At 41.6% G+C, this 17,252-nt stretch overlaps 1 protein-coding gene across 8 annotated transcripts in view; it reads right to left on the bottom strand.

The window, feature by feature from the left end:
- Positions 1-482: 482 nt before the first annotated feature.
- The window catches only part of SEPTIN11 (septin 11), a 146,604-nt gene continuing 129,834 nt past the window's right edge, over positions 483-17,252 (bottom strand). The window contains exons 10-11 of one of the 8 annotated variants that reach the window (XR_012754400.1): positions 13,851-13,965; positions 483-1,296 (exon numbers count right to left, since the gene is read on the bottom strand). Coding sequence is in view for 6 of the 8 variants with exons in the window: in XM_075352094.1 (XP_075208209.1) it covers positions 13,911-13,965 (55 nt within the window). In the remaining 2 variants the exon portion in view is untranslated. Of the gene's footprint in view, positions 1,297-10,761; positions 15,102-17,252 lie in introns of those variants that run through there. The other 7 variants (XR_012754399.1, XM_075352114.1, XM_075352121.1 and 4 more) reach the window with 7 other exon arrangements.

Below are 17,252 nucleotides of genomic sequence, written 5' to 3'. Positions count from 1 at the left end.
ATTGTTATTTGCAGAGTATGTGCTCACCTTGCTGAGCTATGTAGCACACAACAAGACCAGAGTCTACAACCAGCTACCACAGGAACCACGAGCCCTAAGGCTTAAACCAATACAGGAGAACCAGAAAAACAGTGCGGTAGTGACTGCACTGCTGGGAAGTAACAGAGACCAATACACTTGGTTCAGATGAAGGGTGGTTTATTTCTCAACGTGTTTCGCAGTGGTCACACTTCTTCCTTAGGAGAACCACTAGATGGTACTCCTGAGGAAGAAGTGTGACGACTGAAATGCGTTGATAAACCGCCCTTCATCTGGACAAAGTGCATTGGTCTCTGTTTCTTCCGAGCAACGCAGTCATCACTACACCGTTTTTCTTATTCTCCTTTTCACTGACAGCGGAATAGGAAGAGGTATGCAGGTATTGAATAGGTTTATGGAAGGAAGCTGCAACACCTGCCTAGCTAAAGATCACCTTTGGGGTAAGTACACGCTCTTTTGTAGAATGGATGACAGTTCTTCTTGGGCAATAACTGAATAGACAGCCATAAAGATATTTTTGTATACGTGCTTTTCCCCCTGTCCTTCACAGGTATTGTTTTAGTAGTTATAAAGCTCCTGAATGCCTCCCTTTCAGAGTGGGGCAAATTTTCTGAAAAACAACGGTAGAAAAAATTCAATGACGATGTCCTTGGTTGTTTACATAGCAGAATTATAATATGATGTGTAATCTTATATATAATTATAAATCTGAAGTGAATTACCAGTAACAAAATACTAACTCTGGTCTTACGTGCGAGCCCGCACCAAAATGTATCATGGTTCACTGGCTGGTGAAGCTCGTAGAATGACATGAGCACAGTTTACATGTCACTTTAAACACAGATATACTCCATATAAAAGTCAGTTTAGATTGTCCAGATCATTTGCAGGCACATATTTCTCCCTGTCACTTGGTACTGCTGCCAACTTTAGAGACCAGACCTATCTAGAACCTGGTCAGATCTTTGGCCTCTGGACAATTCCTGCATAACAGGTCTTTAGATGTCTTGCAAAAGCATCATTACTTTACCAGTAACTTACAACCATGGCATACTTCAGTGAGCAAGCAAATGCACTCTCCAATACACAGGAACAAGTAATCCACATAAAGTATATGCAAGAAAGAACAATGGCACAAGTCATGAGGCAAATCTTCTAAAGGGTGTATGAACCCTTACTGCAGCTCTTCTGGCCCCCTTACTGTCCGGTAGAGAGTAGGTGTAGGACTGTCAACAGGCTGGTTATAGAAAGAAGAAGCTACAGAAAAGAGGAAAGAGAAAAATGGTGAAGAACAAGAAATATAGGTCAAAACTGCAACACCAACCTTGAGCCTCCATAGCTTAGCTTAAAAATAACAAGGTGGCCTACCGGCTTAGTAACGTGATCTGGATTGCGATGAATGGAAGGAAGGCAAAAACAGTAAAAGCATAGGGTCATTGTTACACATTGTGTTCTAATTGTTAAAGTGGTTGTCGAATGTTATAAAGTGTCTGCATTTTTTCTAACAACACCATTCTTATGTTTGGTGTGTCAGTTTCAATGTGAATACCAAACACAGTCCATAGGCATTAGGAAATTAAGGTCTTTTTTCCAGAATGACCTCTTTTATATTCACAACAGTGTAAGTCACATATCCTAGAATTATGGAAACCGAGCACAGCACACAATACGAATATCGGTTCATCCGTATCAACAGTGTTGGACTGGTGTGGTCATGTTAGGACAGGGGTCCAAAACCTGTGGCTCGAGAGCGACATGTAACTCACGAGACTATGATGTGTGGCTCGCAGCTGGCTGTCAGTTGGGTGCATAAGCAGAAGGTCTTGCAAACAGCAATTAAGAAATGGTCTCCATTTGGTGACCTTTGTGAGCAGTCCCAAATAGAAGAGCAGATATGACTTGGCATATACTGGATGTGGGGATTTAGAGATAAATTAAGTATAGTAATCTGGAGATAGGATGATACTGCCAGTCGGAGGAGGTGCTTGATGCGATAGTGTGATGGGAGTTTTTGATGTGAGAATATCAAATCAGAGTAAGGTGGGAACCTCTAGATGTAAGTATAGTGCATCTTTGTAATTTCTGTCCAGAAAACCTTTGTTGTCATTATACTGGTAATGAAGTTTTTGGGTGTTGCTACTTTGAGGGGAGAGGGAGGTGGATGTCACCACTCAAGAAGAATTGTGGGGGATCTGGATGTGGCTCGCAACCCTCTCTCAGAGCTGAATGTAGTTCTCCAAGTTAAAAAGGTTGGGGGATCACTGGGTTAGAGAATTTGTGGCATATTCCTGTACATGGGCCCACAAGGGAAATTACCTGTTCTCCTGTGGGCCAGATCGAGCCTGCATATTAGCCACTCAGTTGATGTCTTGTAATGTAAATCCAACAACTGCAATTAAAAAATGCCACAAGCCCAAGAAGAATAAGGCCCAGTGCCTACGCTGTGTAGTTTTGAGGCGTATTTTCAGAAATCTGCATGTCTATTGTGAAGCGAGCAAAGTCTATGGGAATTTAGAAGTGCTGTGCCCACATTGCTTATTTTTCCCTTTCGTATTTGGTGCAGAAAATAAGAAATCTGCACCAAATACGCAAGAGAAAAATACTTAACGTGGGCAAAGCACTTATGAATTCTCAGACTTTGCTGGCTTCACAATGGACATGCAGATTTTGCTGCAGATTTCTGAAAATCGGTGTCAAAATCTGTGTCAAATTAAGCAGTGTGGGCATAGGGCCTTAGTGGTAATGGACAAAATGTTTTCTGGTACTGCCCAGTTCCAGATCTCATTTTGCTGTAGCTAACTTGTAAATGTAGACCATTATAACTGGAAAGTTGAGGTAGTAGGTTGACCATAGACCTTGAATATTTTTTTTGGGCACCACTTATTTATAATATTCAACTGGATGGCAATGGACCATAAAATATATCAAGACACAGAATGAAGGAGCTACCATGTAATATCAAATTTTTAACAGATTAAGCTGCCCTCATAGACAAAAAGGAAAAGGACTGATGGCCAAGGGTTGGATAAATTAGTCAAAACTATACATTTTGGCCACCGGTTATGTCATGGTTAAGTTTGTTTGCCATCACTTATCTCCAGATTACAACTCTGCTTATATACAGTAAGGGTCCTTTAACACAATAGGTAGGAAATTTATAGAAGTGGATGTGCTGCCGACCAATGATAATTTTGCAAGCCAGTTTTCTCATTTAAATTTCAAGAGCCACCTTCTTCTGTTTTGATTGACAAATCAATTGCTTGATTCCTCAGCCAAAGAGCTGCCAGTGAAGCAGAAAAAGGTGGGTGTGAGGCAAGGAATTTGGTTATTAAAGGGGTTGTTCACTACTTTAACATTGATAGCCTACTTGTAGGATAGGTCATCAATGTCTGGCTTGCCGGGGTCCAACATGCCGAAACCCTGCTGATCATCGGTAATCTCGGTCCCGGCGGCGGCAGCAGGGAGCTGGAAATGCTCAGTTCCAAACCAAGAAAAGACTGACATGTAAACATTTGAGATCTCAGAATAAAGTTTACTCAACAAGGACAAACATCATTAGCACACAATTAAAATCATTTAAAAGAAACATACAGAAGTACGTTCTTGTAAAGAATCTGTGCTTTCCTCCCACACAGGGCAAACAAATAGATATATTGTGGAAGCCACCCAGCGTGGCAATACGCATAGGAGTGTGGGCTTTTTTGTCCCCCCTAAGGCCCGTTTCACACGTCAGTGAAAAACACAGACGTTTTTCACTGGCGTGTAAAACACGCACATGTCCCTGCGTGTGCCGAAAATCACGGCACACGTGGGTTGTCTAAGTGCAATCCGGGCTCCGTTCTCCGTGGCCCGTGATTGCACTTAGAGATTCACTCACCTGCGCCCGCTCCCGCTGTCCATGGTGCTGATCGCTCCCGCGGTGCAGCATCCGACCGGCGGTGACCCCTGCAGGAGCTGCTTCCAGGTCGGCTGTGTCGCGCATAATGAATATGCACGACAGTAATCAGCCGGCACAGAAGCAGCAGGGAGAACGGGCTGCAGAGGACATCGCTGGACGCCGGGTGAGTTAAAATGTTTATTATTTTAAATGCACGTTTTTTTCTGGCACGTGTTTCACGGACCACACCACTACGTGGTCCGTGGAACATCAGTGATGCCAGAAAAAAATGGACATGTCTCCGTGCAGCAATCACGCACATGCGGGTACGCCGCATGGAGACACGTGCAGTGACAAATCACTGACATGTGAGCAGACCCATTCATTAGAATGGGTCTGCGTATGTCAGTGATTCTGGTACGTTTAAAAAAAAGCACAAACGTACCAGAATCACTGACGTGTGAAAGGGGCCTAAGGCTATGTGCACACAGTGCGTTTTTTCGCAGCGTTTTTGCGTGGTTTTTGGGTGTGTTTTTGGGCTCAAAACTGTATGACTTTGCTTCCCCAGAAAAGTCTATGAATTTTCAATTTTGCTGTCCGCACACAACTTTTTTTTTAAGCTGCGTTTTTGAGCTTAAAAAAAAATGGACATGTCAATTCTTTCCTGCCTTTTTCTCCCATGCAATACATTGGAAAAATGCAGAAAAACGCAGCAAAACGCAGCCAAAAATGCACCAAAACACGATGCGTTATTTGCACGTTCTTGCGGTAGGTGCGGTTTTATGCGTTTTTGTGCATTTTTAGCGGCCAAAAACGCAGCGTAAAAAAAACGCAGTGTGCGCACGTAGCCTTACTATTCATTTATGGGGCTCATTTGATAAGCAACCAGCAATACATCACATATAGCATTTTATCTACATCAGTATCTTCTTGACAAAGGAATTTTCACTTATCACTGCTATTAATCAAAGTGGGTATTTTGGCAGGTGTGTGAATAGATTAAAGGAGCAGCTATGGCAGCAAGAAGGAGTGCATCTATAAAGCATTCAAATATCCAAAATCCAACATTTGCAATATAATAGCACCATCAATGTCCTAGCTGCATGGAAAATTCACATGCCACAGCCATAAAGCTGAAATCATAGCTACCCTATATTACCTAACCAAAGCGGAACCTCCTGCGTCAAAAGGCCGTTCAGGGATGGAATGGGTTAAAGCATCAAAAAGCCTGGAGCCCCATAAATGAATAGTGCGGGAGGACAAAAAAGCCCACACTCCCATGCGTATTGAATATATCTATTTATTTGCCCTAAGGCTATGTGCGCACGTTGCGTAATTACATGCAGTTACAAAGCGCAGCGTCACTGCATGCGTCCTGCGTCCCCTGCATAATCTATGGAGATTGTGCAGGGGCTGTGCGCACGTGGCGTTTTAGAGCGCAGCGCTGCGGCTGCTGCCTGAAGCGCGCGTTCTAAGAAGTGACGTCACTTCTTCCATGCACTTTGCCGGCAGCTCCTGTCTATGGGAGGAGCTGCAGGCAGAGCGCATGGAATCGGCTTTTTTTGTTTTCACTACGGACATTTTCTGCAGCGATTTGAAGCGCACGTGTGCTCTTCAGATTGCTGCAGAAATTTCTGCAGTGACTGTACGCAACGTGCGCACATAGCCTAACAGTGTGGGAGGAAAGCACAGATTCTTTACAAGAACGTGCTTCTGTATTTTAATTGTGTGTTAATGATGTTTGTCCTTCAAGAATAATAAAATATTTTGTAAACTTTATTCTGAGATCCCAAATGTTTATATGTCAGTCTTTTCTTGGTTTTGTCACTATGTTTGTTTTTGGCATGTATTTGGTTTAGATCTCATATGATCTAGTGGTGCTCTCTTCTTTCTTATATTGGAAATGCTCAGTTCTTGCTCTGCTCCTTCTTCTGATGGCAGCCGGGTACTACACATCTGCTTCCTATTGATTAGAATGGGAGATGGATGTGCGGTATCCAACCACTATCAGGAGACGGAGCAGCTCCGGAACTGAGCATTTCCGGCCCCCTGCTGCTGCAGCCAGGACAGAGATCAGCTGATCGGCGGGGGTGCGGCGTGTTGTAGGATAGGCCATCAATGTCAAAGTAGTGGACAACCCCTACAAGGCTCATGAAGTTCTCATACTATGCCTATAGCACGTTAAATCATTTGCATATGGATGAAAACCTGGATTTTTCAACGATTGAGAGGCTGCTTTTAGAAACAAATGTACAGTTGGATTAGTTTATCTTTCACCAAGCTATATGACAGTATAAGCAGTTTGGTGGGAGGGGTGGGGGGGGGGGGGGGCTGGTCGTCATTCTGATTCCTTTTAAGATCATTTTATTGTTGTTCCTAGCAAGTTTTGCTTTGAAATATCATTAATGGGTCACTTTTAACGAACACATACACAACTTTTTAAAAGTTATATTTAGCTGCCAGCACTGCATGGTATAAGGGTTTTTTTCTTACTTGAAAATGCTCATACTGTTAAATTCAAGAAAATAAAAATTATCTTTTCAGAGGCAACTAGGTAGAATGTTTGATTCAGAATAACGATATTGTAAATATACTGATCATCACATACCCACAAACACTTCATGAAAGTTATCTGACCAGTGTTTTAAACAGAATCTGTCACCAGGGTTTTGCTACCTACTTTGAGCCGCATAATGTAGAGACAGACATCCTGATTCCAGCGATGTGTCACATTCTTGTCTACATAGTGTTGTTTTTCTAAAATCCTTTTATCAACAGATTATCACTACAAGAGTAGAAAACCTGCTACCAGGTAGTCCAACCCTGCCCCCACCACTGATTGTACACAGAAAGCTGCCAATCAGTGGTGTGGGCGGGGTTATACAGAGCTCAGCATTCAGAGAACTGGTAGAGCTGCAGCAGATAAAAATGATTTTATAAAACTACAGGAAGCAGCTCAGTAAGTGATACATCGCTGGAATAAGGGTCTCAGTCTCTACATTATGCCGCTCTCAGATAAGCTAGCAAAAATCTTGTGACAGATCCCTTTTAAATAAGGGAGGCGGGGAGGAATTGCATAGAAACTTACCTTTATGTGTGCCTTCTTCTCGTTTACTATAATACCTAGTCCAATATTGTAGCGGTCTCCAAAAATTATTTGAATTCGCAATTTATTTTTGAAATTCAATAGGAAAATTGAACTTACTGACTTTTTAGAAACTTTTAGTAAAGTAGGGCACAGACCTATAGATCGTACAGAAACAATTCCAGCTATTCAAACTGTGTTTTTCCTGCTTTTAGAGCAATAATACAAAGGAGATTATTTTTTTAGAAGTGATTTCATTTTGCGGCTATTACTATGCTCAAAACAGTCAGCAGCCGGTGGTAGACAGTGGTGGGCATTAAACAATGGTTTCGAGAGCGTACAGTGAGGACTGATTGTGTAATGTCTACTGTGTCAGTCATTGAAACGTTGCTTATTGTACTAGGAAAAACACAAACTGGACTGCAAGTTCTATCCATTTAGTAAGGTTTGTAGGTTTTCTGAAAATCTATAGATAATGTGTGTGTGTGTATGTGTATGTATGTATGTATGTATGTGTATGTATGTATGTGTATGTATTTGTGTGTGTGTGTGTGTGTGTGTGTGTGTGTCTGTGTGTGTGTCTGTGTGTGTGTCTGTGTGTGTGTCTGTGTGTGTGTGTGTGTGTGTGTGTGTGTAAGACACAATGAAAACATAGAATAGATGTGACAGACATGCCAAACATACAACAGTACATTTATAAAAAGTGTTGCCAAAATCTGGAAGCAGATTACTACACACTGTGTGGCGAGATCTAGACATTCAGGCCGCGTGCACACGGTGAGTATTTGGTGAGTTATTACCTCAGTATTTGTAGCCAAAACCAGGAGTGGGTGATAAATACAGAAGTGGTGCCAAGTTTCATTATACTTTCCCTCTGATTGTTCCACTATGGTTTTGGCTATAAATTCTGAGGTAAAAAACCTCTCCAAATACTCCACCTATGTACATGGCCTTAGTGGCTCATGGGAGTGCACGAGATACAGTTGGGAGAACAAGTATTTAGGCTGCTTTCACACTACGTTTTTTTAACATGCGTCTTGTTGCTGTAAAAGTGGATCCTGTTTTTACAAAGAAAAACGCATGCAAACGCATGTGTTATTTTGCAGGATCATGCCACTTGACGTTTATGGGCGGGCATTGGAGTCATGTGATCGGGAGTGAGGAGAACTGAACGTGATAGACTGGGAGCCGGCATCTGACCGCTGCAGACGCTGGTAACCAAGGTAAACATCGGGTAACTAAGCAAAGTGCTTTGCTTGGATACCCGATATTTACCTTGGTTACGAGCGTCCCCAGCTGCTAGAAGTCGGGCTGCCTGCTCCCTGCACACGTAACCAAGGTAAACATCGGGTAACTAAGCAAAGCGCTTTGCTTGGTTACCTGATATTAACCTTGGTTACGAGTGTCTGCCACTCTCAGGTGGGAGAGAGAGAGAGGAGAGAGAGGGGGGAGAGAGAGAGAGAGGGAGGGGGAGAGAGAGACTGTTCACGCCAGGCTGGTTTCTGGGCATGCTCAGTAGAGCAAGCAGGACCCTGTCTATCAGCATGCCAGCGTTCACATGCGTTTGCGTGCAGTATAGTCAGGATCCAGCGAAAACAGTATTTGGACGCAGCTCAAAAACGCTACAAGTAGCGTTTTTGAAAAAAGTTAAAAAACTGCAAGCCGCTGGATCCTCACTATAACGCACGCAAACGAATGTGAACGCATGTTGACGCGAGTTCATTGCAAATGCATTGAAATGAAAATGCATTTGCACTGGATCCGTTTTTGCGTTAAAAAAACGTTCATGACGCATGTTAAAAAAACGTAGTGTGAAAGCAGCCTTAGCCAGCCACCAATAATTTAAAAAAAATCTTGCCAAATCAGGCAAAGTGATTTTAAGGATTTGTTTTCTCCTTTTGTCTCTCATAGTTGTGGTCTACCTATGATGTCAATTACAGGCCTCTCTCATCTTTTTAAGTGGGAGAACTTGCACAATTGGTGGCTGACTAAATACTTGTAATCTGTATGTATTTTTCTGAAGTGTTCTCCAAAATTTGGAGTCAGCTAAGGTTCCTATAAACTGTATCAGCTGCCAATGCTGTCTACAGAGATACATGCCTAGACCTGAGTTGTCCAGTCACAGCATACTTATGACTTATTCTTGTGATAGGTCACCACATCATTGGAGGGGGTCTGGTATCCCACCGATCAGCTCTTTTTGCTCCAGTAATTGCGTTTTTTTAAAAAAAAAAAGTTTAAAAGGAGCTGCAAAAAAATAGGAGCTGTTCTGCAGTGAACAGCAACGGCTGCTACAGACTGAATGGAGCTGCACTTTGACTATCAATTTGGGATACCTAGATGGAACAGAGCGATGGCCACCACAGGCCTATCCATTACTTTAGTTGTTGCTTATCTATTGCATTATTATGGTAGGGAAAGTTAAAGGTTTTTTCCCCACAAAGTTAATTTTAATCAATAGATCTTGGAATAATAATACATTGATAACTGTATGTTTTTGTACTTTGAGGTAAAACATTTTTAGAAACAGGCAGGGAAATGTTTTACCTCACAAAAAGAATTATGATCTCATGCTGTAATATCTGTATACTCTCTTGCCTTGTCTGACAGTACAGGGACATGGTCTGATTATACCGCAGCTTTTGGGGAGGGGCACACGCAATGGAAAAATAAGACATGACAGCAGGAGATCATAGGTGATTCTTTTTGTGAGGTAAAAGATTTCCCTGCCGTTTTTTTTCAAAAAATGTTTTACTTCAACAAAAGAATTATTTACGATCCTGTACTGTAATGTCTTTATAATTTTTTAGTTCCTCTCCTGCTCAGGAGATGTGGTATGATCAGACCATGTCCCTTTACGGTCAGACACATCCATTACACAGTACATAGCAGGGGCACATATATAAGATTATCTCAGCACAGGGGCATATTTTTTTTTTTTAAACACATCCAATTGTGGAATTTATTATTATTCCAAGATCTATTGATTAACATTAACTTTTAAACCCCTTTAAAGTGAATCTGTCTCCAGATTTTTGCTACCCTATCTGGGAGCAACATGATATTGAGACAGAGATTCCAGGGATGTATCACTTACTGGGCTGTTTGCTGCAGTTTTGATAAAATTACTGTTTTATCTGATAAAGTTCTACCAGTTATCAGAATTCTGAGCTTTGTATAATAACTCCACTCACACCAATGACTGACAGCTTTCTGTGTACATTGTGCATATGCAGAACGCTGCCAAATAGTGGTGAGCGCAGGGTTAAGGCCCTGTCACACACACAGATAAATCTGTGGCAGATCTGTGGTAAATCTGCGGCAGATCTGTGGTTGCAGTGAAATTGTGGACAATCAGTGCCAGGTTTGTGACTGTGTACAAATGGAACAATATGTTCATGATTTCACTTTAGATAGAGCTCATGGAGATTAAGGACTACATGGCAGCAGCTTTACTAGTCCTCTAGTGATAATCTGCTAGTTATAAAAGAGTGATTTCATAAAAAATACTGCAAGCAGCCCTGTAAGTGACACAATGCTGGAATCAGGGTCTCTATCGCTACATAATGTTGCTTTGAATTTGACAAAAACCTGGTGAGAGATTCCCTTTAATTCTGCATAAGCTTTTACAGGTGGTATTAATTTTTACAGCTTTTCCTCAAGGGCTGTAATGTGAACCTTTATCTTACAGAAGAAATATATACAAAATAGACAAGCAATATTTATATAAGCATAAAAAAGGACAAACGCAATCTCAAGGTGGGGTAAAAGTATATATTTTTATGTGCTGGCAACATTTTCATGTCCTCTGTCTAGCATACAAAATGGTATTCAAAAAGTTATATAGTTTTAATAGTTTATACACAAATGTTCAAACACCATTAAAAATTCAAACATGTAACAAGTGCCTACAATATGCATCGTAGAATACTGCATTAACACTGGATGCAAGGTAGAAAAAAAAAGTCTCACAACGGGAAAAAAAAAAAGACATTTTCAACAACATTGGTATTCAAACTCCTAAAGCTACAGTTTAAGGCAAATGGTATATTTTATATATAAAAATTAAAGTATAACATTACATTATTCCTAGTGCTGTTCACAGCTTCATGTTCAGGATTAAAAAAAGAAACAGCGAGCTTTAGGTTGCATCCACAAGCTTTCCAGATGGCATACACCCTATCAAACCAAATGCACGACAGGTAAACAAGATGCGGTGAGGACAATGGACGTTTCTTTACAATGAGAAAATATGACGACCCATGAATTTGTTCCCATTGCAGCAGGAAAAGGGGAGGAGGAATAAGGCAAGAACAAGCAGAATTACACGGGGGAGCCAAGACAATGCATGAAGAAGGTATGGAAACACGGCTGTTCATATTGAAGAATGTAGCATGCGGCTTTACATTGCAACTCCTGGTTAAATAGAAAAAGTCATAAGAACCAACTGGATTTCTGAACGTCTCATGATATATATTTATATGCAGTTTTGAGCAGCTGACATAGGTATTCTATTAAAGGGGTTGTTCACTACTTGTAAAACCCCTTCTCATTCCCCATGTGCGCCCCCATAAAAATAAAAGCCTATACTCACCTCCAGTGATGTCGGAACTCGGGCTCACGTGATATTGTTATGACACGTGACTAATTAGCCCTGGCTTCCTTCTCCCCGCCTTCAGCAAGTCAGCGCTGCGGTTACCACTCACTTCCTGTTCATTACTTAAACCTCCGAAGGCAGGGAGAGAGAAGCCGATGCTGAATGGTCCCTGGGCTCGAGAGCTCTGACATCACTGGAACTGTGCCGACACTGGAGGTGAGTAAAGGCTCTTTCTATTTTTATGGAGCCGCACATGGGGAATGAGTAGTGGACAACCTCTATAATTTTGGGGTCAATGTTCAATATGAAGAGGTTGGTAAATGTGGTGTAAATAGGCTGCTACTGGATTGATTACCTGAACATCTACCTTTATACAAAGAGCAAACAGGAGTAATGTAGATGCAAGACTAAGGGGCACTTTGCACATTGCAACATCGCTACTGCAATATCGTCGGGGTCAAATCGAAAGTGACGCACATCCGGCGCCGGTAACGACGTCGCAACGTGTAAAGCCTAGATGCACCGATAAATGATCGCAAAAGCATCGAAAATCGGTGATCGGTGTAGTGTCGGTCATTTCCATAATTTCGCTGCAGTGACAGGTACGATGTTGTTCCTTGTTCCTGCGGCAGCACACATCGCTGTGTATGAAGCCGTAGGAGCTAGGAACATCTCCTTACCTGCGTCCCGCCTGCAATGAGAAAGGAAGGAGGTGGGCGGGATGTTTACAACCCGCTCATCTCCGCCCCTCCGCTTCTATTGGCCGGCCGCTGTGTGACGTCGCTGTGACGCCGCACGACCCGCCCCCTTAGGAAGGAGGTGGGTCGCCGGGCAGGTAAGTGCGTGTGAAGCTGCCATAGCGATAATGTTAATAACGGCAGCTATCACAAGATATCGCATCTGCGACGGGGGCGGGGACTATCACGCTCGGCATCGCTACAATCGGCTAGCGATGTCGCAGCGTGCAAAGTACTCCTAAGGTGTTTGGTGGGGGTTTTCATAAAACTAGACAGTAACCCAAAGACAGAACTGATAGATGATAGATAAGGGACTGAGAAAAGTTTTCTATATGTAGAAATAGTCTTGACAATGTATTTAGGGTTAATAATTATGACACTAAGTTATCCTGCTTGTGATTGAATATTTTAAGTATTTTAGACTTTTCTGTTCCTTAGATATCACTTTTTTCTTAGAAGGCAGCGCTGAAAAGACTATCCAGAAACCTGTACATCTTCTCCCTGCGCCCTCATGTTGGCTGCATATTTGATGTAGCCAGATAACAAAGTTACCGTTACTTTTTGTTAGTTCAAACAAGCCCACGTTCTCCAGCATTCATCCAGAGTAGATATCCAGACCTGTGATATACTTACATGCGGGCAGGGAAAGCACACCCAAACAGATTGGAAGGAAGCCACTTACTCCGTGCACAGCCAAGGACTACTGTGGAAAAAGTATAGACACAAAAAGAAAGACATACAAGTGCAGCGGTATAGTGCTAAACATGGCCCAGGGATATGTCATGGAATTAAGGCTGGTGGAAAACACTAACTTGGAAACGTTTAGATTTTTTTTTATCCTTAAATAAAACTTTTAATTTAAAAAAAATTGTCTAAATGTAACATTAAAGACATTGCCATATAGTGTAGCATGCAGGCTACGTAATATACGTGATGCAATGCTTTGTTTGGATTATTCTCGCCAGCCTTGGTAATCTCACTAGCTAAGTAACTAAAAACACTAAATGCAGCTTTGGTTCAAATTCCTGAGATTAATCAAAGTTTCATTGTAAAAAAAAAATACTATAAAATATGGTACTGCAGTGGGCACGGATCTGGGCACATGTATTAGAAAGTATACAAAAACTGTACATTTACTGTACAACGAGTAAAACTACAACACACAACATGAAGAGCCTTAGCGTAATGGGTGACTGGACACAACTAATGGAAAGGAAACTGGTTTCTGATTTGTCATCTAAAGCTTTAACCATCACTAAACCCGTATACCCCCAATGCCCTTGCTTGGTACTCCTTGCATAGTGGTCCATCCTATATTAAACACCACCCAGAGCCATGTTTAGGCAGTGCAAAAAAAAATAAAAATAAATAATAGGCTCCATCAAGGCAATATCAAGCATAAAAGATGCGCATCGGATGCATTCTGGCACGTGAGGGGTTCAGCTGCAGGCATAGTGCGAAGTGCAGAATTAGGTAAGCCGTGACCCAGGCGAGCTTAGAAAAGAGACAGGCTACCTAGCTATGAGCAGAGAGGGATCAGGCAAAACAGCGTCAGAGGAGAAAGAAATCCAGAAGTCAAAAGGTAAACATGGGTCGCCACTTCTTGGAATGTATCGTAAAGGGAAAGCTGCTGTCCGGGAAGGAACCGCATAGAAAGAGAATACAAGACACAGTTTAGTCAGTTTTCTTACCATGTATGCCAACACAGGATGGGCTGTGAATGTCAGGGTTGGAAAATGAAAAGAACGGTAATGTGCGGAGTAAAGGAGCTCCTTCACACACAAACATACAGAAATCTCCTGCTCGCTGAAGTACAGACGTGAGGGTTACTTAAAAGTGACATTTATTAGAACTAAGTAATACTTCTATAAAAAGGAAAGGTCTTGTTGCTTTGTAAGCCAGTTGCCTTGCCAAACAAGAGGGCCCTGCAATACTGTCCGAGGCTCGGAAGGGAATTAGAGATCAAGCTGCTGCATTAAAGCGGAGGCCTTTACTTCCTCCAAAGCATTTTCACGAGAGATTAAATACATGGAGAATATTAGCTACTGTGTTCTTCATTTGTTTGTCAGTTAGCGGCATTCACGCTCTTAGCATTCGGCTGCCATTTTATATCAGACCTCTTAACCAGTGTGAAGCATTTTCTTACTGTGGAGCTGTCAATGGGGTTTCTACAAATTAGATGTGCAATGCAGAGTGAAACGGTTCACACTGGTACCAAAGAGGAATTATTGGCACTTTACGAGAACAGATAGGTTTTTTTAGCCAAATTTCAGCCTGTTCTCTCGAGTTATACGACATCAAAATACATAATCTGGTCACATAATCTGTGTTTCCGTATCAAAACTTCAGGAATTATGGTGGATTGAAGAATATGCTCTAAACGGTAGCCATGTGCATATGGCTTAGTGGTCAGGTGACTACATGTAACCGTTGTGTATAGTCCATTGAGTACAGTTCTGGTCCAGTCTAAATACATGCAGGCAAGGTCTTCAAGGATTAGACAGATTTTAGCTAGCAGGAGCACAATTATGATAGGCAACGCATTCCTGCCAATCTGAGCAGGCCAGGCTCGGCAACATTCGCTTCCCAGCAACAAGACAAAGTCCGAGTGCACGCAGTCTCCCCCGCGGGCAGCCAAACATGATGCGTTAAATGAGTAATTAGTGATCTGTGTCGAGGAACACAAATGGCAGGGACACATTACTGCAAAAAGCAGGTGAATGCTGGGACATCCTTGGCTCGGCACACTTTTATGTGAAGCTTGCACTGTAAGTTAAAAGAAAAAAAACAACACACACGGGGAGAAAACATACAAAACACTCACATTAGCAATGGAAAACGGCAAATTAAAGGCGATGTAGAAAGAAAAAAAGAACACAACAGGAACAGCAATGTTTATCGTTTGAGATGTTCTTGGTGTCATAAATACATACAGAAAAATAACTTTTTCATCAATAAAATCAACATTTACGTGTCAAGCTCAAAAGGGTACAGCCTCACTTATGCCAAGAGGTTCACTTTAAGGCCCTGCTCACATGGTGCAATTTTTGTTTTTCAAATATTTTTACAACAGGTTTTCTCATAATGGCATAATGCTTGGAAATTGCATTAAAGGGTTATTCCCATCTTCAAGATTCTATCCCATTATGTACAGTCATATGATAAAGTTTGTGCACCCCTATTAATGTTAACCTTTTTTCTTTATAACAATTCTGGTTTTTGCAACAGCTATTTCAGTTTCATATATCTAATAACTGATGGACTGAGTAATATTTCTGGATTGAAATGAGGTTTATTGTACTAACAGAAAATGTGCAATCCGCATTTAAACAAAATTTGACCGGTGCAAAAGTATAGGCACCCTTATCAATTTCTAGATTTGAACACTCCTAACTACTTTTTACTGACTTACTAAAGCAGTAAATTGGTTTTGTAACCTCATTGAGCTTTGAACTTCATAGGCTGGTGTATGCAATCATGAGAAAAGGTATTTAAGGTGGCCACTTGCAAGTTGTTGTCCTAGTTGAATCTCCTATGAAGAGTGGCATCATGGGCTCCTCAAAACAACTCTCAAATGATCTGAAAACAAAGATTATTCAACATAGTTGTTCAGGGGACGGATACAAAAAGTTGTCTCAGAGATTTAAACTGTCAGTTTCCACTGTGAGGAACATAGTAAGGAAATGGAAGAACACAGGTACAATTCTTGTTAAGCCCAGAAGTGGCAGGCCAAGAAAAATATCAGAAAGGCAGAGAAGAAGAATGGTGAGAACAGTCAAGGACAATCCACAGACCACCTCCAAAGACCGGCAGCATCATCTTGCCATTGATCTTGTGTCAATGTGCATCAGTCAACAATACAGCGCACGTTGCACAAGGAGAAGCTGTATGGGAGAGTGATGCGAAAGAAGCCATTTCTGCAAGCACGCCACAAACAGAGTCGCCTGAGGTATGCAAAAGCACATTTGGACAAGCCAGTTACACTTTGGAAGAAGGTCCTGTGGACTGATGAGACAAAGATTGAGTTGTTTGGTCATACAAAAAGGCGTTATGCATGGAGGCAAAAAAAAACGGCATTCCAAGAAAAGCACTTGCTACCCACAGAAAATTTGGTGGAGGTTCCATCATGCATTGGGGCAGTGTGGCCAATGCCGGCACCGGGAATCTTGTTAAAGTTGAGGGTCGCATGGATTCAACTCAGTATCAGCAGATTCTTGACAATAATGTGCAAGAATCAGTGACGAAGTTGAAGTTACGCAGGGGATGGATATTTCAGCAAGACAATGATCCAAAACACCGCTCAAAATCTACTCAGGCATTCATGCAGAGAAACAATTACAATGTTCTGGAATGAACATCCCAGTCCCCAGACCTGAATACCATTGAAAATCTGTGGGATGATTTGAAGCGTGCTGTCCATGCTCAGCGACCATCAAACTTAACTGAACTGGAATTGTTTTGTAAACAGGAATGGTCAAATATACCTTCATCCAGGATCCAGGAACTCATTAAAAGCTACAGGAAGCGACTAGAGGCTGTGATTTTTGCAAAAGGAGGATCTACAAAATATTAATGTCACTTTTATGTTGAGGTGCCCATACTTTTGCACCGGTCAAATTCTGTTTAAATGCAGATTGCACATTTTCTGTTAGTACAATAAACCTCATTTCAATCCAGAAATATTACTCAGTCCATCAGTTATTAGATATATGAAACTGAAATAGCAGTTACAAAAACCCAAATTGTTATAAAGAAAAAAGGTTAACATTAATAGGGGTGCCCAAACTTTTTCATATGACTGTATTAGGTGTAATAATAAGATTAGCAATTAACTCCAATTTGAAATGTAGTATAGTTTCCCTAATATAGCCATGTCCATTACTTAGTGTGCGGGGCATTGCAGCATAGGTGTCCATG

This window comes from Anomaloglossus baeobatrachus, chromosome 1 (assembly GCF_048569485.1).
Source record: "Anomaloglossus baeobatrachus isolate aAnoBae1 chromosome 1, aAnoBae1.hap1, whole genome shotgun sequence".
Classification (NCBI taxonomy): Eukaryota; Metazoa; Chordata; class Amphibia; order Anura; family Aromobatidae; genus Anomaloglossus; species Anomaloglossus baeobatrachus.
Note: the sequence above shows the minus strand (reverse complement) of the source record. Positions and strands in the feature narration are given on the sequence as shown.